Here is a 27441-nt window from a genome sequence, read left to right on the forward strand (position 1 = left end):
TACATCAGAATTTCTTAATCTTTTTTTTTTTTTTTTTTTTGTTTTGTTAGAATCTCAATGTAGTGGAGTAAAAAGTAGGTACAAGATGTAAGTAAGTACGTACAATACTGGAGAAAATGTATCTTCTAGCTTCCCACCACTGTTAACCCGCTGTTAAAGAATTAACATTTTCAGAGTTCTCACTTTAGTGTGTCTCTTTGTGTTTTTGACACTGACACACGACATCCTCCACTGCCGTGACTGTCTTCTCGGAAGCTGTGTAACAACAGCAGCACATGCTCTGACTCCGCCTTTATCCTGCATTGAGCCAATAGCCTCTTAAACTGCATCCGGACGTCCCACCCACTCCGCGTGAATCAGGGAAACATGGCAGCTAACATCAACAGCAACTTGGACATTTCAGCATCTTTCGCTGGCATTTTGAATGAAAAACACTGCCCTGAACACTTGCGGCTTTTAAAAACATTTACGACTACGTTACGGGACAAGGAATACAGGTGTGAACAAAGCAATTTACCACATTTTTATGTGGAAACTGTGGGTGTTAGCTTATCGGCTAAGCTAGTCCGATGTCCAACTGTCGGTTACGTACTGTAAAATATTACGCCCAGCGTACTTTAATGTTACTGGTCCATTACTGTTGCTATTATTCAGGCCCGTTTGTTGTCGTTTCTGTGTTAAACAGTAAAGTGAAAGCTCATTCCGCCATCTAGCTGCAATCTAGCTGACTAAGAAGTATTCAATTTCAGACTGATTTAACAGTGTGTTTTACAAAGGATGCCTGTAAACTCTCTGTGGCTCCTGAAGTGTTGAGTCGTCATGGCAGGACAAATGCGGCAGTTTTTACAGTTCAAAGCAGTTGTGTTTGACAAATTCAAATGGCTGTTCAACCTCCCACATTTGCCCCTGGTTACCACCAGGCTTGGCTACCAGTGTAACCATGCTGTCATCCTTGTTTTTTCCCAGAGATGCTGTGGAGGCGGAGGCATTCTCCATTCTTTTAAAGGTCTTTTCCCAACTGCGTGATGAGCTGCAGGCTGTCAGCAGTGAGGATCAGGACTTGCAGTCTGTCCCCCTGCAGCTGCAGTTGACTGCTGAGTGCTTCAGGGCTCAGAGGAACGCCTGCGTGCAGAGCACTCGCAACCAGAGTCTGCTCAGGTAACTCTAGACACAATGCAGATAGTGGTAAGACTATGAAAATAACACGGTATTTGTCAGATTCAAAGATCAAGGACACTGGATTAGTACATGGGAGAATATGGGGAAGATCTATGAACATCACAGATCGTATAGTTAAAAACTTACACTCTCAACAAGCATTTTAACTGAATGTTGCAAAGTTGTGGGTGTTATTATAGTGCTATTGTGTTAGATTACAGTATTTGTTCATGTTATTTTGTCCCAAGCAAGGGAGCAACTGAACATACCCCATTTAATAATATAATTCTCATTTTTTCTCAGGGAACTTGGCTTTATTGAGGTATCTCTGCAACTCCTGAGCCTCCTTCTGACCGCAGATTTGGAGAGCAGAGATGACATATGTGAACGTAAGTCAAAAATTAGGTGATTGGTTCTCAGTAAATGTTTTTGACACTGATTTTTTTTTTTTTTTTTTTCCAAATCTTCCAGCACTTCGTTGTGGGATCCAGTTCCTTGGTAACTTGGCGGTTGGAAACCAAATGTGTAAAGATGACATTTGGCAACTGAGCTTCCCAAATCTTCTATTGTAAGTTTTGTGTGGCACAGGTACAATTATGTTTTTAACACAGTAAGCAATGCTTTTTAAAAAGAATTTACACTCATGTACATTCTGTATCAGTATATCAAGCTATTTGTCCTCACACTGAGTGAACCCAAACATGTCAACAGGGAACTGCTCAGTGTTGATGATGAGAAGGCGTTAAACTATGGCTCCATGGTACTCCACACATGTCTGGATGAAACCAAGGTGGAAGAACTGTCTGAGCCGCAGAACATCCATGTTGCTCTCAGGGTGATGGAGCTCTGTAGGACCCAACCTGACCTGGACTGGACGTAAGCGTGTGTGTCTGCGTTGGTGTGTGTAAAGCAGTTGTTAGTTCATATGTTTAAGGAGTTCGCTGTGTGTGTATCATTTCAAGGTATTACCAGCTGCTCTTCTACTATTTGTCGATAAAGTTTTTATTTGGTATTTGTTCATTGTCAGGGTTCTTACTGCTACCCAGCATTTCCTCAAGTCCTCAGCTTTGGTGGAGAGTATGTACTCTGGGATGTCTCACCATGAAAGGTACTATTTTAAATGACCTTCTTATGTTACACAGAAACTGATCAAACTTCTGATACTGCAGAATAGCAAGTTGATGTACTCAAAAAAGCTAATGCTACCTATTATGGAGTGCTACTTGGTACACATAGAGAATGGAAACCTGATTCCAAAAAAGTTAGGATGCTGTGTAAAACAAATAAATCAGAATTTGATCATTTGTGTGTGTGTGTGTGTGTGTGTGTGTGTGTGTGTGTGTGTGTGTGTGTGTGTGTGTGTGTGTGTGTGTATTTCAGAGTTACTCTATTAGAGCTACTCTTTGCCCAGTTAAGAGAGGAGGACTCAGAGGAGTGTGGCGTCCCTCCCAGTGTGGCTCGCTTCCTGGCTACTGCCTTCCAGAAAGGTTGTGGAGCTGTGCTAACACTCGCCACTGGCTCTGCTTCCAGTGATGAGGTACGTATAGTTAACCTGACTGGTGTGTCTTCCCCAGGCCTCAAAAACACAGAGGAGCATAGCAAACCTATGGAACTGGTGTTTCCACTATGTTACAGTATTTCCCGCATGAAGCGAGCTAACTGTGTGTAACATTTGGAAAGCTTTTTCCAGTTTTAGTTTTACATTTTCTAACTGACGCATTCCCTCCCTAACATGATCTCACACAACATCCTTCCTTCAAGTGATCGACACCTGTTTGTTGCAATCCCCTGTAGGTCCTGCAGGAGGCACTGACAGTGATAAGTCTGCTGGACGTGCTGTGTGAGATGACCTCAGACCACAGGCAGTTCATGTTCTTACAGGACCATCCTGACCTTCTAAAGACCACTGTTGGTAAATGATAACACACACTCTCACAGCTTCTCTCACCAGGTTCACAACTGAAGTTTGTAGGCTGAATTTGGCCGCCGAACGTCATCTGTACACAATACACTGTACATGGTGAAACAGCCAGACCCAAATAAAACACAGTACTTAAACAACATGTCAATAGAAAATTTATATACTGTAGAAATCAAATTCCATAATTCCACATTCATAATCTGAGTAATTTGCTGTAATGACTTGAACTTAAGTTTACTGTAAATTCAGTCTTTTTTTCATCTCCCTACTCTTTGTGCTTTTCACTCTTTGCATTTTCTCTGCAGAGCTCCTGGAGCAGGTGCATGCCATAGGGAAGGCCAGTAAGAATATTTTTAGTGCTGCACAAAACTTTGCGTCCTTCAGTGGAGACGGAGGCTCTTCCTCCAATTCCCCTGTCATCAGCTTCAAGGCCCACCTCATCAGGCTGATAGGAAACCTCTGTCACGGCAACACCAACAACCAGAACAAGGTTTGGAATGAGTGGATGGATGAAAGAACAGAAGAGGGAGTTTTCACACCTGTAGTTCAGTTCAGTTGGTCCAGACCAAGGGAGAAGTTATACATTAGCAAAGGTGAAACATATAGAGAGTGAGCATGTGAGAGGGATTTTTTTAAAGGAAGTCTTAGGCAGATCTGATACCACCTCAGATTACTCACATTCAGGTTTTGCTCTGGAGGACAGAGATCTATTCTCAGTATAACGGGAATGCATTAAAAATACCAGGGCCCATATTCACAAAGCTTCTTAGAGTCCTCTAAGAGAGCTCCTAACTTAGCCTTAAAATTCCTAGCAAGGAATCTTAGCTTAAGAGTGATTCAGGAAGTGTCTGTGCGCAACTCTGAGCAAGGAGGGTACAGAAACTTTTATCTTAGTGAGGACGTGTGGTTGACCCTGTTGCTAGGTATGACACAGTCTTCTAAAAGCTGTAGTTGGTTGTTACAAAAAGGGAAAAAGACAAAAAAATAAAAAATGCTCCGAGCTCCTAGTAATGAATGGACAGAAAGATCACCCGATCATATAACTTGGACTGTATTTAGAAATGTGTAATCGTGACATTAATTTTATGTCATCATGATGAAACTCAGCAAATTGAAATTAATTGTGACACAGCTTCAAAATGTTTGAACGTACCTCATTCACATGCTGATTATATTGATTTGCTTATTGTTATGTTTACTGTCCATGCTGGTAATTTTACTACTTAATATATTTGTTATCAGTGGTGGACGCAGACTCAGCTGTCAGCAATTCCTGTGATTGCTGGCGACCTTATAAAAAGCGGTTTGATTTGGCAGAATGACCAAAACAACGAACGAAATGGATAAAAAGAGAACAAGAAGGCCAAACTGGACACAAGAGCAGTGCCTGCTGCTGGCACAGCTTGTGGCTGAAAATAAGACAGTATTAAGAGGGAAATTGGTTCCCGGGATCACAGCCCAAGGGAAGAGGCAGACTTCGCATTGCCCAGCAGATCAATGCGTCGTTCCCTCTCCTTTTATGCACGAGCGACAAGTGTGAGAAGCGCTGGTACGTGCTGCAATCCCTGTCTGTTTAAGACACTCTTAGGCTTCTTAAAAGTCCTCCTCCTAACAGTTTTTCTTTTTTTTTAAACTTTATTTTTCATTTTGCACATAACAGAATAAAATAAACATTCAGAAAAACAAAACAACAACAACAAAAAAGGACAACATAAGGGGAGGTGGGGGAGACACTACTTTCTCTTAAATATATACCATTTTTTCCATCGTTGTTGATGAGTCTCTTCTTTAGTCTTCAGACAATAAGTCAGTCTTTCCATGGAACATAATTGATCCACAATGTCCATCCATAATGTCTGCTCAGGAGGTTCACTTTTCAGCCAGTTCTTTGTGATGGCTTTTTTAGCCGCAAGTGTCAGGATTTTGAACAAGTAGATGTCCACTTTTCCTATTATACCCTCTGGTATCAGTCCCAGATATACAATCCGGGGGTCACGAGGAATTCCATAGCTCAAGATTTCCTCCACGTTTTGAAGGACCATTTCCCAAAATGTTTTTATTTTCACACATGACCAAAAGATATGTGGGTGACTGGCACTCTGATGTCCGCATTGTCTCCAACAGTACTGCTGTTTGCCCAATTGCTTAGCTTTAACTTGAGGTGTAATAAAAAAACGAATTAAATTTTTCCAACTGAATTCCCTCCATCCTTTAGAGCTGGTTGAAGTATGCTGGGTCATGCACATGGACTGCCAGTCAGCTACAGACAATTCAGAATTCAGTTCTAACTCCCACTTAACTTTTATATGCAGTGTGTTATTTCCACTCTTAGGCTTCTTAAAAGTCCTCCTCCTCACAGTTTTTCACCTTAGGAGCTCTCTTAAGGCCAAAGACGCTTTGTGAATAACTTTTATCTTACCAAGGGAAAATTCTAAAAATTCAGAATTCTAATTCTGATTCTAAGAATGACGTCACTAAGAGCTACTTTTAGCCTTAGGATGCTTTGTGAATACGGGCCCAGGTGTTAACACAAAGGAAAGATCGGACGGTTTATTATTCAGATGTCCCGCAGAGATATGCCTTGTTATTAGTAATATCACATCCAATATAAATATCTGCCAGTTGAAAATGTGATCGAAATCAGCTTCTTCAAAATGACTACCGGTGTAATGAGGGGAAATTATATTGAAATTTTTTTCCCTTTTCTTTTTCTAATCCACTGGGATCCCTCTTCTAATGGGATCTGGGGCCTTTCAAGAGGTAGTAAGCACCCTTAGTCTAACACAACGGGTTCATTAGTCAAGAAGAGGTTTGAGAGGTCCCTCTTGTCTTGCATTGACAGACCTATTTCTGCACTAAATTAGCAAGTTTAAAGTGCAGGTTCTAGTAATGGGCATCAAACCGCATCATCTCCTGAGGATTGAGGACTGCAAATGAGCATAACATCTAATGAAGCATGAGGCTGTGTGTTTCTACGACTGCAAGCTCTTTCAACACAACAGTTTGGTTTTGCACTGAAATGCGAACCATTCCCTCCCTCGCTTTAGCGATTTTATCAGTTTCACTCCATCGCCATCTGTCAGCATCTCACTATTAACATAAAGCACAGATAGACAATAAAGGGGATGGGGAGGAGTTGACCTCTATCTATGGCACATTATAGATCCAGTCCTACTTAATAGAAACAGATTTGTGGAATGCTTGTGGGATGGCCACCCTCAGTTGGCCTCTCTATAATATTTATGGATGCTGATCTGTGGTCTGTCAGTGGTCAAAAATCACCCCATATCTGTTTTCACTAAGATCTCTTCCAGTAAACCAAATGTCATTCTGTTCACCTTTGGGAGAGATTGTAATTTCAGATGTGCATGCAAAGCGCTGAACTGCGTGTACCGGACTGAAGTCCGGGTCCAGTCGCTTGTTATTCATCTCTTTATGGGTTTGGACATAATGTAAGCAACTTCAGACAATCATTTTGAAAGTGGAAAATGCAGACCTGGGTGCTTGTATAGTCAGCGACTTTGTTTCTTTGACAGTATAAATGACATTTTCTCAAAGTCAGCACTTTGTCTTGTTACGGAACTCCTACCAGCATGTTTGGAGGGTAACCACAACGGCAAGGGGAAGGCAACAGCAAGCAAAGACAACAATTAAGCCTATAGAATGCGACACATGATACAGAGCAGATCACCATGTTGTTACGGTCTTAAATTAACCCGCAACCACATTGCTGCTTTTGCATGGACGTGAGGGACACTTAGGTCCAATGCATTTCTTGCCTTTAAATGAATTTGTGCTGTTTCTCTTTAAAAAGTGATTACTGGCTAGACTGCACTGCTGGACCAAATCTTACACTTTTGCCACGCCATAGAAGGCACTGGGGAAACCTGTTGGTGCTATTGATGCTACTCATCTATTGCTGTGAAAATGCTATGAGAGGCTGTCAGGAAAGATACTGATTAAACACTGAAATTAGCTGCCATTGAGCTAAGAACTTTGTCATCAAAAGCATTGTTTCAGACCTGGTATTAAGTTGTCATAACTACTGGAAAAGCTTCAGCGATGCCAAACATGGAAAGGGAAAACAAACATCTTTACCGTCCATTCTTCTATGTCTTACTGAACTTGTTTCCTCAGGTGAGAGAACTGGAAGGCATCCCCCTCATCTTGGACAACTGCAACATAGACAGCAACAACCCGTGTATCCTTTGTTGACAGAAGTCGATGGTCTGGAAATACAAACACATCTGTGTTTGTGTACATATATTTCAAGTTTATCTAAATCATTGTTCATATTTCTACCCAGAAGTCATTGTAGTCATTGTGTATCTTATTCTGGCACTTGCAGAATTGAATTTGGCATGTTTGCACCGCACAGAGCTGGTGGGTGTGCAACCAGAAGTAAGTGTTGCATCAAGCTTTGATTGCTGCAGTCTGCGTGCGAGCTGGCCAAACGAACTTGTTGAAGTTTTCACATAGCGTTCACCGCCTCTCAGTGCATCTTCAGTGAACCGCATCAACTGATTGGCTGCTCAGAATTGACGTCTTTCGGGCTGCTTGTAAGTGCTGCCTCTTGTTTTGAAGAAGTCAAGTCTGTCACCGTAACAGAGGATTAAGTCAATTCTATGGTAATTATTGAAACCACAGTGGTGTTTTTGTATTAGATTGCATTTTGATATGTGTTTCTGCTGTTTTGCCAGACCCCTGCCTGCATGAGGGCGGAAGGATATTTAAACACCTCTCAATATGATGCAATCCAGTACAACAGCATTACAAACACAACCTCAAAAATGACTAGAAACTTGAATCAACGTCTCTCTGAAACACTCCACAAAGATAGGAGTTATTGAAGAATTTGGACATTGGTTTGTCTAATACAGTGAAAACTCTCTGCACTGTAAGCTGAAGGTTCCTGAGGCTTTGAGAACACACTGACTACGTTTACATGCAGTCAAGTAACCCTTTCATAACCGGAAAATCAGCAATAACCCGGTTGCGCACGGCCATGTAAACACCAATAACCCTTTTTAAAAAACGGAACATGCTCATATTCCGGCTTTTAAAAACCCGAATATGACCCCTTGGTTACTCCTTTTCTAACCCGAATTTTTGGTCATGAAGATGAATATCCCCATCCAATGGAGCATTAATTTGTGTTCTGTGCATGTTCTATTCACAAGGAATCTTGGTCTTTTGAGTGCAGGTAGCATGGATATGGATGGCACAGCTCCGGCTCCATTTCCTATTTCTTCACGTTCTCGCCTTCCATTAATGAAGAAAGTGAGACAGAATAGTGTCAAATACTGGTGGTGGGTCAGCACCAGCCCCGGGCTGTTCATTATCTGCCGTGCTGCTGTTGTTGTTGTTGTTGTTTTTGGACACTGGAAGAAGAAGCTGAAATGACGCGCATTGCATCATGACGTTCTCTGTGCGTCAATACGCTGCCCGTGCGTCGCTGTTTCGATCGGGATATCCCAATTGATTACAACAGGAATAACCCTGTTTGCTCACGGATGTAAGCAGGTTATTCCGAATGTTTCAGAAACCAGAATATTGACCATAACCCAAATATTGACTGCATGTAAACGTAGTGACTGATTCCTGTTTTATTTGGAGCACGCTGTCGGTCACTGAGCTCCCACCCCTGAGTCGTTCTCATGTCCAGCCCCCGGTGGGCATCCTGCTACCAGTTGGTATTAGCTGGCTAAAGAGAGGGCATCGTGCCAGGCTGTCTTTTAACCAGGTCAATAGTCTGAGCTGAGCCTTTGTCCCCGTGCCCCTCTCTCATACATGCTTGCACACAATGGCCCCTCCGTCCATCTTTTTCATGCAGGTGTCAGCATTTGTTTCTGTTAAGAAAAAGATGGCTTATGTGTTTTTTCAAGTCGATTTTGTGAATGCATTCCTGCTCCAACTGCTTGCACATGCTCGTGTCTAGTGTTGGATATTATTCGCGAAAGTCTTCTAAAAGTGGTGCAAAGCGATAGTTTTGGTTTTATAGTCAAGACAAGAAAAAGTTCAGGCTTGTTTTTTAAGATTATGAACATTAGCTATTGATAATGAGCTATGTTAGTTGTTTTAAAATGCCACAACTGCCAGAAAACATGGCTAAAAACAAACAAAACATGCTCAGAAAACACCAAAAGAAAGCACGACGTGTTTCAGTCGCATTGCTGTCCTTAACCAGATGCCTCTAGTTATCAGCCAGTGGGCCATCTTCGCCATCAGGAACCTCCTAGAACACAACAAGCAGAACCAGGAGCTGGTCGCCACCCTGGAACGCCGTGGCACCGCTGACTACTCTGCGCTCAGGGAGTTGGGTTTCCTGGTGGAGGAGCGAGATGGAAGCCTGCTGCTCAAACCTGTGAGGAAAGACTCTTGAAAAGCTTAGAGGAAACAGGCAGGAGAGAAGAGGCCCTCAACCCCCGCAAGCAGGTTTTCATGCGTAGTATTTATTTAGAAAGAAATAGGGTACATGTGCACACATAAATGCTTGTGTGAACATGCACTCTTGTTTTACTACAAGCCCCATTAATGTAAACTAATAGTTAAGCTTCATCTACAGGTGAATAACATGTCCACTAACAACATAAATTCTGTGCCTGTCCACAGTAATTGACAGCCACACTGGTGTTAAATTAAGCAGCTTTAGAATGAGATATTTCTATCAGAGAAGTATGTCTAATTACTTTTCTACCTCAGTAATGCTTGCACTCATGCCCAGATGGGGCTTAAGGTATTCTTGATACACAAAAGGCCCATGGGGTCCCCCAGGCACATAAGCAGGAGCTCTTGTTTTGTCTTGACCCCGACTCCGGGAAATGAAGTGTTTGGGAGTGGCGAGCGCATGCTGGTACCTTTTGGCTCGGCCGATGCTTTGTGTTTTAATCCAAAGACAAAGAGCACCGGAGTGTCTGGGCTTTTCGCTTTTCTCAGATACTGATGTTACCAGCAGGGGTTGGGGTTTAATCCCAGACCCATAGTGACTTCTGCAGTAACCGTGGAACAGAGAATGACCAAAATATGATGTAATCAACCCCTCAGCGCCTTACCTATTTCAGTGGCGCTGTCTTTGTCAGAGGGAGAAAGACTTCTTTTTTCCCTCATTAACGCTTAAAATAACTGCTTATCCAAACGGACATAATATTATGAATATAATCTAAGGACAGCTAAGTGTAATGCAATACTAAAACGAATAATAACAGAAGCTATGCATGTTTTTGTCATTTAAAAGCAATGCTCAGTATACAGTAGGAGCTATACTTGCTTTTGCAGGGCTTCTTATATTGAGGTTCTAACAGTATGCTCTCAACATCGTGTAGTGAATATCATCTTAACTCTTCACATCTTATTCTTCTATTTATCTCCTGTTGTACAATACTATAGATAAATAAGGCATGGGGGCGAATGGCATGTCGGCATAGATCATTACCACCTTTAAACTCACAACACTGAGTTATGTTTTACACCTTGGACCGCCTCTCTTTGCGCCTAACAAGATATATTTGAGTTTTATTAGACTTTCTTAGAGACTTAGTAAATGCTGTGCTTTATATTGAGCTCCAGCTGTGTGTTTGCCTGTTTGTGAGATAGCGATTCTGGATCAGTATACAATGCATGAAAGCATACTGAATGTGTACATCCGAAGGGTGAGTGAGTGAATCAGACCAGAAGCATTAGTTTGCAGAATGACATCCCTCCCTGCTCCTCCTGTTGCTGGGTAAGCTGAACGGTCCTGACACCTCAACAATGCAGCGCTTTACGGGCCGGCCCACACCCTGCTCCACCCTGTTTGCTCTGCCTCTGATTTTTAATGACAAAATGTATTGAAACAATCGGCTGGACTCTCCCCTCAATCCGCCGGCATAGTGAAGGGAGCTTATGCGGTTCCGGTCCCCAGGATTTCAGACAGCTAACAAAACAGCTGTTACTTGCGCTCGACTGGCTGGCTGCAATGCTTTTCAGCCCCACAGGAAAGAGGCTGTGCGAGTCAGCCGCGCTGAATTAGGTGGCATGGCCGCGGCCGTCCGTTCACCTCCTAACACATTAGCACCACATCAGCCAAGGCCAGAAGTTCTGCTGTTTCCCATATCAGCGTTTTATACCTCTGGCCTCTGCTATATTGTGTTTGTGCCTTCTGGTTTGACTGGCCTTCAGCAAAAAAAAAAAAAAAAAAACTCTTTGTGAGGGTGTAAAGTATATGCTTCATGTTTGGGTCAGATAACATGTTTATTTAATGCATAATAAAGTGTGTGTGTGAAAAACTGCTTTCGTAATGATTTTAAGAAGGCCAAAAAAGGCCACGTGTGACATAAAACTCAAGAGGCGTAAAAAAAGGATGCTCAAATTTTATTGGTAAAAAAGAAAAAGTACAACTGTCCATGTTTGTAAGTGATGCAGACTTTGATTTCGCCACAGAACAAATAAAGAAACTTAAATTAGCTGTATTTGAAGTCACAACCATCAGTTGTTCGCAGTCACTGAAAGCGCTATGAAGACAACCGGAAACACAGAAATCACTTTGATCGAACGCCGCACAGCTGGTCAGCCGAAGCTTCCGCTGCATTTACTCAAATACTTTACAGTGGTTTCCACAAAATGTCCTTGACTTTCCAACATTTGATGAATCGCTCGCCTTTTATAAGCTACGTTGAATTGTGAGGGATCATATCAAGATGGACAATCCGGGCTACTTTGGTAAAACACGTGGAGTATTTACAATTTAGGAACTTTGATCCAAAGACATAAATTCCAAATAATTTATAGCTCTCAAATCTGAAAACAATGACATTAGAAAACACTTTTAAATAGTGACTTTCTTTTCCAACCATAAATGACATAAAGTGCCACGTTCCTCATATAAAAATATACTCTTCAAATTGTTTTGTAAGTTATATAAAGCCTAAATAAACATTTCTGAATACATTAAGGGTGCTGTCCAAAAATAGCTTTGAGGCCTTTGATCCTCTCATACCCCCTTCTGTGTGGTTAGGGCACATGCCATCCACCCAGGCAGGCCTAAACCGCGCTGGAAGGCCTTGTGTAAGCAGAGGCCATCATGTGGAATTCCACGTCTCTGCCGTTCATGGGAATGTTGGATGTATCTGAACCTGATTGCACCTCTATGGAGTTCCAATGAGGCTTACATGCTTTTCTCAGAAGTCAAGAGCCCTCCGAAAAGCAAAACAATGAACACGCTCAGGGTGGAAAGTGCCATTCAAACTGACATGTTGGATGCTTAAAATAGTTTGGGAATATTTTCTGCCTCTTTGGCTCTTGGTGTAACAAAGGGCTTGGGCTTGGGGGTGGGGGGTGGGAGGGATATGTCCATGAGAGAGATGTCAGCACAGCACTCAATAGCACAACCCCCCAAATTACTGATATCTCATGAAAAAGAAAGAAATGTGACTATGTGAGTGCAACAGAAAAAGAACTAATCTATATCAAAATACGCCACTGACAGCTGATAATGGATAAAACATGAAATAGCAGAGGGTTTTTGCTGTTTAGTGGCTGTAAATGTGACTAAATGTGAGTCCATGTGACCAAAAATCGGTTACTCCCAGCTGGAAATGTATCAGTAGCAATTGAAGATCATATAAGAGGAAAAGTGTTAAATCCGTCCTATAAGACTTTAGGTTTGAAAGGTATTTTTTACATAAATAATTTTGTTTTATTTTCAGTGTTCAAACAGAATACAGTGTGAGCATACAGTTGAAAGTATTCCACTGCCATCTTCCATCAGGAGTCTTCGTCCATGGCGCCCTGAAGCGCTCTGCTGTCGCGGCCTTTCCAGTTGGCACGTTGCAAAAGTCTTCTGAAGATCCAACAATAGTCTTTGTTGTCTTTTCCTCCCATGTGTAACATCTTTGCAAGACGTTGTCCTCCACACGTCGCTTTGCTGGAGGCGAAAGGAGCATCGAATCCTTTCACCTGCACCACAGTCTGACGATTTTTTAATCACTCGTCTCTCTTTTTTTTCCCCAACACTCTCCAAACCTCATGTTCCTTTCTTTAAAGAATTACAAAATAGGATGTAAAAATGTGCAAATTGTTGAATAAATACTTCCAAGTCCTTCACTTCAAATTCCACTTTGTCATAACCCCTCTTATCTTTGGCCATCGTCCTTCTCCCTCCAGGCTCTCCCCAAGCCCTCCACTTCCTTATTCCCTACTTGCAGGTGAAGACTTCTGATTTCTCGCTGCAGGTGTTGCACTTGACGAAACAGCACCAGTGGAACTTGCAGTTGCACTGCCAGATGCGCGTGTAGTGGTGCGTGTTGTAGCCCCGGCCGCAGCACATCACGTTACAACTGTCCGTGTGGGTCGAGGTGCCGTTGCACAGCCTGCCCCGCGTTCCTGTGCTTCCTGTGGCCGTGTCCTCTTCGCAATAGTTTGGCGAACGCTCCAGGTACACCAGGTCTGTGTCCGTGGGCTTCTGGTAGCCCCGAGCCTCTTTGAGCCGCAGGAAGGAGGGCTGGCGGAGCCGCGAGGCTCGGACCGGCTCTACTTGAACCGCGTCACTGTAACGTTCCTTCAGCAGGTAGCCAACCTCTCTGAACTTTGGCAGGGTGATCCAGCAGGTCTTGGTGGTGCAGGAGCCGGACACGCCGTGACACTTACACTCCAGCTTCATCCTCTCCTCTAGGATCTGATCACACAGAGAGCAGAAATTAGGTCTGTTTGAATTAAAAGAGATCGTGAAGAGCTGAGAATAGATTCTTTGTGATGCACACACGCGTGCATTGCTTGAATTTGAAACAGTCAGGGGCAATTGCACAGCCTTCAAATCTGTCTCTTTTGGTAAGCTGGGCTTTCTGCGGACACTTCAACTTTCAGCACGCTGACCGGCGTGCCAACTTTGTGTCAAAAACCTGGGGAAAATAACTCATAACCCAAGACTGTAGTCTCTAATTAACTTTACCTTTCTTCAGACCACATAATGGCGTGACAGCCCGAGAAAACTGACCAGAGCTGTTGTGCAACCATATAGAATTACATTGTGGTTTGAGCCAGATTTATATTGTAATGCCATACAAATCCTCTCAGATGACAGTATTGACAGGTGACTGTTTGCCCTTGTGACTGAGCTTGATGCCAACATGACAAAAAAAAAGAGCTCATAATTAGAACATCTTGTAACTTGTTTGTCCAGAACACTGCGCAAATCACTCGCTCCCCTTCATGGCTATCACATTCTGGGGGAGTTTGCTCTAGACTTTGGTTGGCTCAGTGTGTGCGGTGGTGCAGAAGCTCGGTCTTTGGTGCTGCCACTGAGAAAGGAAGAGAGAGAGACTTGCAATAATATCCTCTAATATCCTCACTTAATGCCGGGTAATTCGGTGAATGGACTGTCGGGCTATGGCACAACTCCATTTTGGCAGCTGTGTCTGCCAAGTGTTGCATTTCTGTCACACACGCACGCTCACACTTGTACTCTACTGTGCAGGAGCTTTGTTTAATCATTTCTGCACTTGTACAGTTTAAGGCTGATGGATTTATAGTAACTGATGCAAATGCACAATCAATTTTGCAGCATCATGGATGATCTGTGCCAGTTCAGCTATTTTCCTCTTCCTCCATAATGTCGCATGTCTTTATACTTCAGTGTGGTGTTGCATGGTGTATTGTATATTTGTCCTTGGTGCGTTCAAATTGACTTTGCTCATGTTACCTTTCGCCCTGCCTCATTGTTGTGCAGGTTCATCAGCCGGCGGGCGTTTTTCTTGATCTCACGGGCGTCTACAAAGCGGCGCGAGAACTCCACGCCGTACTTGACATCGGCTGAGCAGCCTCCCCACTTCCAGCCGTCCTCTTGGTAGTCGTGGTAGCCCTGCTTCTCACGGTCACAGCCGCACTGGCTGAGGTTGCCTTGGCTACAAGCCGTGGTAACTGCGTGGGCAACTCCGGCTGCGGTGATGGCATAAGTGAATGCTGCCTCCCTGCTGCCTGAAGAGAAGAAAAGGATTTAAGTTGGAGGGGAAAGTAGTGGAAAGTACCATAATAGAAGTACTCTCATTATTTCAATTGAGTAGATCTAAAATCAGAAATCCCAGCGCTCTGCATGCCTGTCATGCAGTTTTGTGCAGGTTTGTTTTGACCTTCGTCCTATGTGAAGGAAAACACATTTCACGTTAAAGGAGTGTAAATTTTACACATGAATTGCAGCTGACTTGTCATCAGAAGTGCCACTCAGCCTGTCAAAACAGCTGTACAGTGTCTCCTGTGAAACAACCCTGATGATGTCATTAGAGTTACTAAACTAAGAGGCTAAACCTGAGACTAACTGGACTTCTGCTGCTTCTTAAAGGCACTGCACGCCCACGCCGTTTACGCTCATTCTGCCCAATCAGACCTATTTTCAGGTTGGATGTTGGGCAGAGCTACGCTGGAGCTACATGAGGTAACCCAACTTCATTAACCAATATAAAATAATGAACGTGTCATTTCTCCCACCCAGCCACATGCAACAACACTAACAGGAGGTGTGGAGTGTCAATCAAGCCTACATAGTCCGAAGACGAGGTCTAATCAGGCAAGTAAGTGAAAACACCTGTGTGGGTGGACTATAGCTGCATGTCATGCTTGTCTCTCTCTCGTCCCTCATTTCCTTTCTGCTTCTGTACGATCAGCTTTCCAATAAAGACAAAATGCCAAAGAATCGTGTTAAATAGTGCAATACTAAGTTGCTGCACTGCTCCTTTCAGGAAAAGACAGCCACCATTCTGCAGTGCATCACTGATTTAGAGATGGAGTGTATATTTACTGCTGAGAGGATGTTGACGTACTCTTACAGTACTTACCCTATATTTATTAATGTCAAGCATCAGGAGTTCAGGGGGAGATTGTAGAGCTCGTACTTCATTTTAAAAACTGAACGAGGCAGAGCATTATTCAGAGCTTCTATATAATCTCATAAGTATTCACAGATTTTTTTTTTTTTTCTTTCTGCCTCGTTTTATATCTCCAACCTGCATCAGTATTCAAACGCTGTTTCAGCAGCAGTCGGTACAATGAAGAAAACACAAGTGACATCTACTGGCTGACTAGAGGAGCTTTTTTTCTGGAGCTGCTGCGTCTTAATGTTTCTCATCAATGGAATTTCTCACGCGGCTTAAGTGTCATTCTGTGTCTGTCCTAGGCGGTCCACATTATTATAGCAAATGATACTCCTGTGTTGCATGTTGAAATAATCTGTGGCCAGGCTTAACTCAGATGTGCACATTTCCAAGCTTTTGTATGTCACCATTTGAACTTCAGAATAAACACATTTATATTTATGGTGTGGAGGGGGAAATGAATTTATTGGCACTACAATTGGTAATAGGATATCCTCCCTCTCCAATCAGGATAATGCTGGGCCTTCGTCCTTCTCAACAGCCCTGAGTATTAATGCATGGCGTCTCTGGTAGAGGCGATTCTTATGGCTCCCTTCCAACCTGACAAACTCACTCGCAGAAACCATCGGGCCTGCGGTTCCCCTGGTCCATAACTCATAACAAACTCTGAAGTCTTCTCTCATCAGGCTAAATCCGTGACCCATTCAGATATATTGTATGGTGAGCATTTCTCAAGGCATCAGGCGCATGCAATAGCCAAACAGCCATCTCCTTGCACTGTGATTTGTTTTGATTGTACAGCAGTGCATGCAGGGTTCCATTGTTGCCATCCAGCTGCTGGAGCTGACTTCAATTAGTGGTTAGCATGAATCTCTCTGGTCTTTCTCAATGCTTAATGAGTTCACAGGCCCAGCAGGTCAATCAAATGAAGCAGTGGATGGCACATTAGTGGCACAAGAGGGGGTATGGCCCTGGCTTGCGTTTCCATTTTTGCACAGAGATGGCAAAAAGAAACCAAACTCACTGAGAATCCAGGAAATCTGACATGCTCAGTATTTGAGTTTTCACGTTCATTAACAGACCTATTTAGTTTTTATACAGATCTGATAAGATTTAGTCTTCCACAAAGTTCTTTTTTGGTAAAACTCTCTTGATAGGGAGGACATGAGGATCAAAACTTGGTCCAAAGTGTCTCCCCCAGTTCGTTTACACACCACAAGAGAAAAGAGACATTTCCTCTGACAAAAGAAATAAAGGGATCCAGACGTCTGTCTGCCTGTCTCCCGTGTAGAAGAAAGTGATTGCTCCCAGAGCTGCTAGATTAAACATGGTTCCAAACCCACTGCACGACCGCAACAAAACATTTCGGACTGAAATACAATTTATATAAGAGGTTGACATTAGGAGCAAACAGGCTTCTGTGAGAAATAAAACAGGGAAGAATGTCGACTAAAACTAGAGAGACGTGTTAGTTTGTGTGTTTGCAGATCGCGTAGGTTCGATTGAGGAGATGGCACACCCAGACAGGCATGAAGCCCTGCTTCATAAGGAAGTCTTCACATTCCGTTTATGGCTGCTTTGCTGTGACAACGTGTGTTGCAAGCAGAGTGATGTCACACACGAACAATGGACTGGCTCTCCTCTGGGGGCACCAACGAGGCCTTTTACTTGCAGTTTTTCTGTGTTAGTGTTTAAACGAAGCAGAGAATCCATTGTGGTCCTTGCATGTGGTGTTCCAAAAATGCTTTCATTAAAGCTTCGCCACCCATCTCGAAGTCTGTTTCATGCCACTTAGTCGAGCTATGCTGCGGCTTTTTCTCATGCCACTGACGACGGTTACAGGAGGTTCGAGAAGAATGAGGAGACGGGCCGATGTCAAACCGCAGTGCTGAACTTTGCTCATCAACATGCATACCGTAGCACAGCTCTTTCAACTTCAAGGACTGGAAGATCGAACCGCATGGCTCACTTTGGTTAGGTCAGGCCAATTAGCATACCTGATGACACACCGCAGATGAAAGCAACACCGAAAGGAGAGACGTGTCGCCCTGATCACACGATAGTCCACACTCCTACCTCGAGGCTTGTTGTGTCTAAATTTAGTTTGGTCTGACTGTCGTGAAAATGTTGATATATACAGCCCAGGGATTTACTTTGTGGGCCGCTGGCGGAGGGGTTTAAGGCGCCAACCATGAACCGCAGTGTCCCCAGTTTGAGTCCTTTGTTGCAGATCATTTCCCATCTCTCTCCACTCATTTCCAGTCATCTATCAACTGTTGAAGTCTCTCATATAGGCATAAATATGCCAAAAACAAGGCAGAAAAGCCTTATTTAAGACCCCTGGCCTCTCAGCATCTTTCTTCCCCTCGCTCGGCCTACCTTCCTGCTGTCTACATTGAGATGGATGTATTCTAGACTCTCTTGATGAAAACTAAAGAAGCTGAGTTTCAGACAGACTGACCTACTCTCAGCTCTTGTCCAAAGACAGTCCTCTCGCCCAGGGCCGAGCAGTTCCAGCGGCCATAACGGAACTGGTACTGACACTCATTGATGCCCAGCTGGGCGCCTTCGCCAATGACGATGATGGCGTCAGGGCGGCTCTGGCAGAGGGCTCGCTGACGGGGGGCCAGTCCTGGGATCTTGTTGCAGATGATGTTAGCACCTAGCGCTACCACAGAGGACAGCGCCCTAGGCAGAGAGAAACAGGGGTTAATGAGAGGGACTTAAAAAAAAATTGAGATAGCAGCTGTATTTCTAACTGGACTGATAAGGAATGAAGCAACAAGAAAATGAACCTGGGAACATGCTCGCCCTGGTTGAACATTACCTGCCTACGATTTGGGGAAACGTTCCTAACAAGCAACAGCATTTTTGCTAAACTTTTCATTGCAGTTGACAGTGTGTGATCACGAGGATCAAACCAAATGAGAGGATAAGAGCAGACTCTGCTGGATTCGTCCTTACCCCACATCACACCAGCATCATCTAATGGGCCCTCATGAAGACATGAAAGAGAACAATAGTTACAGAATTGGGTCCAAATCTAGTCCATCTCTGCCTCTCTCTCCCCTCTATGTTACAGAAAACATGAACCGCCACAGCTATTTTTAAGTTTCAGGACCTGCCCACGTTATGAATGAGAGGCATGCATGGTGCAGCAATCATTCTCTTTGAGAGGGGCCTGGGTCTTTTAATGCCCTAAGAAAGAGCTCATTACTCGGGCCTGCGCCTACAGGCAGAGCATGAAGCCGTCCAATACGACTCTTTTCCATATGCTGCTCTCCAATTATGACCCTTGTTTGACGAGGTGCTCTTATGACAAAGTGGTTCTGGTGTAATGTGTAAATCCACGAGGGCAGGTTCTCTCATCATCTGCGCACATATTAGAACATGCAAGAATCATGCAGATTAAATACTGGCTTCTTCCTCGCAAGTCTTCATTGACTATTTATTACTGCTCGATTTATGGCACCATGTTTGAATGAAAATGACATAACTGCTCACTTTATGGGAATCAAATCCGCAGCTCTTGTAGCCTGTGGTCCCATAGTGGAATAAAATGATTAAACGACACAAGTCACGCATTTCTTACCCACATTTCCCAGACTCTGGTTGACTGGATATTCCAAGTTACATTTTTTCCATTTCCAAAATAATCTGCCACAGCAGTACGAAATATAGCCACAAGAAAGATTAACAATGTGGCCGTTTGCTTCATTCAATACGTTCAAGGCTTTTTATTTTTATCTGTGATAATCCTGTTGAGCGCATTTCCTCGTCGTAAAACACCTGCATCAACCAGCTCATGCGTTTAAGGTGCGATCTAGCTTCACCATGAGTTTCCCCGGTGCGTAATTGCGCGTAAGGCACAGCTACTTTCTAGCAAATCAAACCGGCTTGCGTCTGAGTTAAGCAAGTGCATTGATAAGAAACCTACAGGTAGCTACCGCTGGTGAGGATGAGGAAGATCTGCGGGTAGTAGACGGACAGCAGCGCACTGCGAGACGAGATGATGAGCATGGTTGCGCATCGAACACAACTGGTTCTGCTCTCTTGCGGTTTGAAAGGATAAGAAGAAAAGGGCGGAGGCGAACAAGTATATCCTTTTATCTGAAGTCCCAATGGATAAGAACGAAAGAGCGTCTCCTCTTTCCGCGGATGAGACGTGCGGTCTTCAGCTAGTGGAGCCGTGGCGCGCTGCGGCAGCTCCAAGCTCCGCTGTCCATGTGTCGGAGATGAGAGGCTGCATCCCACGGCCGAAGTGCGCTCTGCCACCTGGACTGATAGAGGACTGGGTGGGAAAAGAGTGAGAGACGGGGAGGAGGGGGGAGCGCGAGAGAGGGTGGGGGCATATGGGGATCCGGATGTACGATACGTGCCACGCACGTCTCCAAAAGTGAGACTGTTGTGGCATTGGAAGGGTGGGAGACAGTGGCCTCTCCCGGTACACCAGCCCCCGGGATTAGTCTGCACCCCGCATCACCCCGTCTGCCCACCCCCGACACTCCTCTTTCTCCCCCCATCCAGCCCTCTCTCACCCTCTCAGTAATGTTTTTTTGTTGTTGTTGTTGCTGAGGCCCAAAGTAGTAAAGTTGTATCATCTGTATTTGCATGCACATATTGGGTTTTTGCTGCCTCTGATTAGAGGTGAAGGCCTGTTTCAGCTGTGGTTGATTCACTATCACTTATCTGGGTACAAGTACGCCACCATCCATGCCACCCAAAACTCAACTTGAATGGATTTTACATGTGAAAGTACATTTATATAACAATAAAAAAGCTAACATAACAATTCTTGTTGGTATAAGAACAAGTATAGTAACTAACAAGTATTGTCAACCATAATGAACTCACATCTTTGTCCTTGTCCCTGAATAAGTGATTTAGGATTTATTTCAATTTATCATGTCATGCAGAGCTCCTGCTATGTGAAATAATGTGAAATTCAGTTTTTCTTCTGGGATTTCTGTTTCGAGATCATTTGTGGCCAAGACCAAAACAAGGCTGGTAAAATGTAGTTTGACTGGAGGTATAGACCAGAGCCGGAGTGATTAGTTGATTAATTCATTTCTTTACTGACGGAAAATTATTTTGCAACTATTTGAAACATGACTTCATCGTTTCAGTCATTTTTTGAGCAACAATGTCAAAAAATTTATCAGCTGCAAATTCTCTGATGTGATAATTTGATGGGTTTTTTGTCTTATTTGGTAGTGAACTGAATATATTTGTGTTTTTGGACTGGTTAATGATTCTTTTCTTTTCTTTTTTAGCTCTTTCTGACACTTTATAGACAAAATCGATAAGTTGAGAAGATAACCACCAAACAAATCAATGATGATAGTAATGGCTGGTGATGAGAGAAGACTGTGAATGTGTGAAAGGATCAACTTTTCTATATGCACAAGCTTTGAAATGTATCGTCTGATGCTCTTTTTCTTTGTTTGGACTTAGAACTGAACTGTCGGAGTTTCAGTTTTTCCCTCATTAGCTCTTCAGCTCAGCAGATGCTGACTGAAATACTTCAGACAGTCAGATGATGAGACTCTTTGGTCTTTCAGCTCCCATGTTCTGCTGGTGCATCACCAGCAATACGCCCTCATGTGGTAGCATGAAGGAAATGTCATCGCTCAAAAGCATCCGGGTATTCATTAATGTCACGGAGCTCAGCAAGTGCTGTGGTACATACAAGCAGCAATTTATCAAGTTCTACTTTTTGATTGAAAGAGGAACAGCTGTTGTAAGATTGTTTTCCCTTCTGGAAAAGCAGAAAAAGTTTGTGATTAATCAGTATGTGAGAATATTTTTCTCCAAGGTTTTGCACTCTTGTTAAACCCATGTAGTCTTTGAAGCGCCCAGGTGTAATCAGGTGGAAAAGCCAACAGGGACTGAAGGAATTTCTGCTCTTTCTTCATCTTAAAGACGTTCCTCGCAAACATCACTGTTTGCTGTGGAACTTTAAAGGGAGTGAGAGAAGTACAATGGGAGGGGACCGCCATGTTCAATTCCACAGGACCTTCAAAGGATGATGAGTTTTTATAGGTCTGCTTCACAGGGCGGACAAAGGACAAAGTACATATTCTCTTTGCTTGTTGCTGACATTTTGGAGACAGAAAATTGGGACATTCTGAGCCTGGACAAGGAGATAATATTGATAATCTTTGGTCCAAAGTGAGATATCAATCGTGTGAACACAAGTGAGACCCTCTCAGAAAATGACTGAGGGCAGTTTTGTGGGAAATGAACCTTTTAATTTAAATTCCCTGTAGCTGCCAGCAAAGCAGTTTGAGAGATAGCAGTGATTTGGAGTACAACAGAATAAAATACCCGTCATTCTTCGGCTGTCATAAGATTGGCCTGATTCGTACGCCCAGCCAGCCTGTGTGTAACTGTAGCTGCGGTCATATATACTCGGCACCGTAAAGAATGAGAAGCAGCTTTTCCACTAAATCGGACCATCTTGGCTGTTGAAACTTCCGTACGCAGTCTCAATCTACAGCTATTTCACAGGACAGTTCACAGATAATGTCTCTGGCTCGCGTTCAGCAGAGGCAGAAACCTTCATGTATATGTGTCTTCTCTGTGCCTCATGCTCTGGTCTTCCCTCTTTCTCTCTCTCTCTCCCTCTCTCTCTCCGTCTCTCTTTCTGTCCAAATAATCCTCCTAAACCACAATTTCCAAAGCCAAGATAGCACTTAAGCAGCGTACACTCACTGTCCTGGCGCTGGCACAGTGATATCTGTTTCTTCTCATATTTTTGCGCAGAGGACGAGGTGAACATGGAGACGACTGGGGAAGTTCGCGCAGGAATTCTTCAGGACGTCAGATCAGGGATGACACTGGCTGTAAATCTAACATGACTTTTGTTTTAGTTGCTAAATCTGTCGGAACAGCTGTCTGTTTGACGGAGATGGTTTTGATAGCATCATCCATACGGTGATGATGAGTGACAGGGCTGGAGACAGGCAGTGACGCACAGGGGCCTCAAGCTGGAAGCAAGCCTAAAAAGATTAATAATGGTGTCTTATGGCTCTGCAGGCCTTTGGGCCTCTTGTCCTTGAGCCCAGAATCCCTACGCGTTCCTGAGCACTTGTCAAGGAAACAGTATTGGTGACCAGTAAACGTGTTCATTCATTTTAAGTGACATCTTTCTGTGGAAGAACAGGGCTCATCTGTGAACGTGTTGAATATTAAGCAGCTGGAAGTGGAAAGGAACATGCAGGCCCATCACCAGTTCATGAATTTTGGGGCAGGGAAAAAACAACACAGAATAGTAGAATTTAATATTGTGTGTTTTAGCACTGAGTCAACACAGAGATGCCAGACTTAGAAATACTTTAGAAAGCACTGTGAACCTTTTTAGAGTATGTGGAGCATAGCAGCAGTTCAGGCGGAGCGCTGACGTCATGCTTGTTTTAGCTGATTGGCATCAGCAGCTTCATTCATGCTTTCCATCGCTGACTCATTCACAGCTGTTTGGCTACCAGCTGACTAATAACCATGTTCATGCAGGCGCACAGCATGGCCATTATAACCTGACTCTTCTTACTATTACTCTGCTTAGCTCATGCCGAAGTGGAAGTGTGTAAAGGTCAGTTTTGTGATGTGTGTCTGACTGAACTGTGCATTTGTCCACACACAGTTAGTCTGTATGAAACCTGAATGTGCTTTTTAAAGGCGTTCAAGCTGTTTACTTGGAATTTTGTTCTCAGAAAAATGGATTAAGTAAGAAAAAGATTTTAACAAAGAGTTTTGAGGACAGAATTTATAGTAGAAATATTATAAACCTAAAATCGCAAACTCTAAACAATTGCAATAGTATTGTATTGGACTCGAAAAGTGTCTGTTTTTAATGTCCCTGAAAGCCAATTAAGTGTTCAGACAGTAGAGACAAATGGATAGCACAAAGAATAACAATGAATAGCAAAATAAATTACCCAGTACATCACTATCATCACTGTTACCAAGACCGTCTCAGAAGATGAGAAACATGTGAAAACACTCCAGGGCCAGCCCACTGTTGACAGTCACTGCATATTACATGGAAAATTACACAACATTTAAAGGAGAATAGCTGACAAAACCAACAAAATGTGGTGAATGTTACAGCTGACTATAAAAAAAACATTTCTAAAAAAAATTTGCTTCCTCAAGCAAAATAATCCAAAGTGTTTTTACTGATGAAAGAAGTCTGTGAACGCCTCTTTTGTGTTAAACCTACACATATCAAGCTGGACAAAGTATCTAGAACATAAACACATCAGCGAGTCACACCTGCCTTTCCTGCATTGCCACGAGCGTGGGAACTGCTCATGTTCACCAGCCAGATGCTGTAAACACTCACCAGCTCATACTAATCCCCAGCAGAAAGGAGACCCCAACAAATACACCATTCAGTGCAGTTTATGCAGTGTTTGCTAAATTGTACAGGCCCAGCTGTTTTAAATGTTAAACTATATATACATGTGACCCATTTTTACAGATATGCAAAAAAGTGATGTGCTTGGGGCTGAGACACAGACTGTATTGAGACATTGTTGGTTTTGATCTTTTCGTAGGATTTATGGACAATAAGAAAACTGCAGAATAACACCAGCCTTAATCTTCAAATATTACATTTGAGTTTCAATACGATCAAAAGGCCTTAGTCCCGTATATCATGTGTGTCTCTGATCCGCTGAGACACCCTGATGGCTTTAATTTGCTTAGGTCAGACATGTGCATATGGACAATTTTGGCATGCAGCTACATGCAACTCAAATGGTTTTCAGGCCTTATAATAAAGGCGTTCTGTGAGAAGAGGAGAAGAGGAGAACCTCTCACATATTGCTACAGAAAATGTGACAAATGTTTCTTCCTCATAAAAGTCTCCTCTGTAAGTGTTGAACATGACAACTGCTCTCCGTACCTCTTTATGACATACTCACTGTGCAGCTTGCAGATGTCCATGCACGTGGATCCAGGTGTCCGTGGGCTGTGCTGAACAAGTGCTAAACCATCCAGCTTGTACTGATGAACATGGCCTGTGACTCCTGAAAGGTCAAGTGTGTGGAGCGCCCAGATGGCATCTGCTAGCTCTGGCTTTTGTGGCTGTCGAAGCAGCGGGGAGGTGTCAAATAGCGCTGGAGATTGACTTCTTAGCCCCTACTTCAGCACTGATGCCAGATCTGTGAAGCTTTTGCAAAAGCTGTGAGTTGCTGGAAAAGTAGTTGAGGATCCACCTGCACTGCTGCATCATCAATATTCACTGAGGAGTTTGTAGTCACAGTGGTTGCCTGATCCCTCTCCTTGAATGTGTACTCAGCATTAGTCTGTCTGGCCAAGATGGTGTTTCCAATGGCCTTTGCCTTATCGGCATTCACAGAAGGTCAAGACACTGTGCAAGCTTGGATCGGAGGTTTCTTGGAGATAGTTCAGAACTGTGAGCGTGTCCTTCATGTCGCCCCTGTCAGCTCTTGCATGGCTTTCTTAACTTCAGCGCAAACTGTCATGGGGAGCAGCAATGTCAAACGCTGCAGCTCCATCATCCCTTGCCCTCTCGTGAGGGCATACTTCTCATCAGCACCTGCTCGATGACTAGATCTATTGACAGGCCAGCTCACAGGCGATCACTTCATCTGACCACATGGAATCCCTCTCCAAATCTCTGGTAGACATCTGGATGTTCCACCTGGAGCTCGCATGTTCGCTGCACATAGATCTGAGCAGATTTCGCGGGGAGATTGTGCCCAGATGCTGCCATGAAAGGAAGCATTTCCAATACTTCCTCAAGGGGCAGAAACCCTGTAGACACCTGTAGGCAATTCTATACAGTAAGCACTGCATTAAAAATTAACTAAGTAACTCATACCCTGAGTATTTTTTCAGTACCACTATTTCAACTTGTAGTTGAGTATAATGCCTTTTATTGAGTACATATTTTTAGTACTCTTTCTGAGGTAAAAAAAAATTAACATAATACTTACATGTTTCAAATCTTGCAGTGTAATCTTGTAATCTTGGTGACACTGTTGGACGTATGGGCGAGAGTAAATTAATGCTTGTCGGTAACAGCTCATAAGAATCAAAGGTTCCTGTAAGATTAAATGCATGTGGGTCATTTTTGAGCCTCCTATGGAAGCTTGAGGTGGAGATACAAAAACTACAGTTGCTTAAAAAGTGTAAAAGTCTTTCGAGAAATACCTGAAATATGAAATGATAAAAGCTTTTCATTGCAAAGATCTCGCAAGAAAAAGTGGATCATTTTGACCCACTTTTGCATGGAAGGGTTAAGCATTCGAATCTCTGCTGCATCCAAACTCCCTTTCTCATTAAAAGCACAGTTTGTGTTTGATTGTGGACACTATTGAACCCTTTGTGTGGTCATCAGACAAGAAGCCATGCATAAATAAGAATTTTATCATGGGAAATGGGAAATTGTGGTCACTGATTTCAGTATTTTCCAATAATCTCCGCCACTTTGATATGTTATAAATGAGATATTTCTGAGACTGGAACAGTTGAAAGCGTTTCTGTTGCAATTTGTGTGGGGTCATGTCGTGTAATGCCTGTACTATTACCGCAATGTCAGCGGCATTGTTTAGACTGTAATATGGCAAGACAAACACATGGTGCTTATATGTGTAATGGGGTAAAATGCATGCTGGAATGCACAAGAAATCTGAGTGTGGTTGGGGAAAATGAATGTCCCCCCTTGCACTTTGAAGATTACGGAGTGTTACCGATAAAAAACAAAACTACCCCGGGGGCGAACAGGCAGGAGAGTATTTATGACACAACTAAAAGAAACTACTTTGTAATCAAATCTAATTTACACTGTTCAGAGCATCCATGAAACCCGACAAAGCTGACAGGGGGAAATTGTTTCCATGTTGCAGAACAACAATTCCACTTTTGAGCAATTATTGTCTTTGAAGCATCTTGAACCTTTTTGAGAGCAGATGAAGGGAGGGCCATATTTTCAGCAATGCCACGAGGCACATAAATGTCTTCAGAAATGATTCCTTTTATGTAAAAGGGATTTATGCTTTTGGTGTAGAAATACAGATTTGGAGTTGTAAACATGTTGCAGATGTGGAGAAAATGGACACACGGCATCACCAGAGGTGGTTTTGAAGTCAATGCCGTGAGCGGCTAACAAAGCCGAAAGGGAAAAATGATGAAGTCATACATAAGTTTAAGATTCATGTAGGAAAGAGGTCTATAGCACCTTCAGACAAGCTGGTTGAGAGTGCCGCTTATCAGTTATCCATGTGTAAGTTTTCATGGATTTGAATGACAAAATGTGTTGTCTAAAGGGAGTTATAACTGGCCCCAGATCAGGATCTGTTTGGAACCCCAGCCCAAAATATATGTAGATTTTATTGCATGAGCTCCCAACAAGTGGAATTATAACCTGTACTGATGCATGGGAATGAAAACCTGCAGAGTGCTCAATAAGCTGCTTTGCCATTTTTTCCACTTTTTTTGGGGGGGGGGGATTTGCATCTTTTTTCATCTCACTCTGTCACTCTTTGATGTTTG

The 27441-nt window shown here is 43.2% G+C and overlaps 2 protein-coding genes across 2 annotated transcripts; one reads left to right on the forward strand and one right to left on the reverse strand.

Moving 5' to 3' along the window:
* Positions 1–326: 326 nt before the first annotated feature.
* Positions 327–11294, forward strand: atxn10 (ataxin 10). Its single transcript, XM_070991763.1, has 11 exons — positions 327–497; positions 967–1158; positions 1462–1547; positions 1630–1726; positions 1870–2034; positions 2186–2266; positions 2539–2695; positions 2953–3070; positions 3385–3569; positions 7217–7280; positions 9277–11294. The coding sequence occupies exons 1-11, from the start codon at positions 367–369 to the stop codon at positions 9459–9461; spliced, it is 1461 nt and encodes a 486-aa protein (XP_070847864.1). The 5' UTR covers positions 327–366; the 3' UTR covers positions 9462–11294.
* A 117-nt stretch (positions 11295–11411) lies between these two features.
* wnt7ba (wingless-type MMTV integration site family, member 7Ba) lies at positions 11412–20182 on the reverse strand. Its single transcript, XM_070991765.1, has 4 exons — positions 19856–20182; positions 18380–18606; positions 14754–15028; positions 11412–13730 (listed from the first exon to the last, which is right to left on the reverse strand). Exons 1-4 carry the CDS (start codon positions 19936–19938, stop codon positions 13251–13253), a joined length of 1065 nt encoding a protein of 354 aa, XP_070847866.1. The 5' UTR covers positions 19939–20182; the 3' UTR covers positions 11412–13250.
* Between the last annotated feature and the right edge of the window lie 7259 nt (positions 20183–27441).

This window comes from Chaetodon trifascialis, chromosome 22, assembly GCF_039877785.1.
Source record: "Chaetodon trifascialis isolate fChaTrf1 chromosome 22, fChaTrf1.hap1, whole genome shotgun sequence".
Taxonomy (NCBI): Eukaryota; Metazoa; Chordata; class Actinopteri; order Chaetodontiformes; family Chaetodontidae; genus Chaetodon; species Chaetodon trifascialis.

Excerpts from the sequence above, each read along its gene's own strand:
- wnt7ba (XM_070991765.1), bottom strand. The coding sequence starts at position 19,938 with ATGCTCATCATCTCGTCTCGCAGTGCGCTGCTGTCCGTCTACTACCCG. Across the intron at positions 18,607-19,855 it reads CTCACCAGCGGTAGCTACCT|GGCGCTGTCCTCTGTGGTAG; the intron begins GTAGGTTTCTTA and ends CTCTCTGCCTAG. Across the intron at positions 13,731-14,753 it reads ACAATGAGGCAGGGCGAAAG|ATCCTAGAGGAGAGGATGAA; the intron begins GTAACATGAGCA and ends CTGTGTGATCAG.
- atxn10 (XM_070991763.1), top strand. The coding sequence starts at position 367 with ATGGCAGCTAACATCAACAGCAACTTGGACATTTCAGCATCTTTCGCT. Across the intron at positions 498-966 it reads TTACGGGACAAGGAATACAG|AGATGCTGTGGAGGCGGAGG; the intron begins GTGTGAACAAAG and ends GTTTTTTCCCAG. Across the intron at positions 1,727-1,869 it reads AGCTTCCCAAATCTTCTATT|GGAACTGCTCAGTGTTGATG; the intron begins GTAAGTTTTGTG and ends ACATGTCAACAG.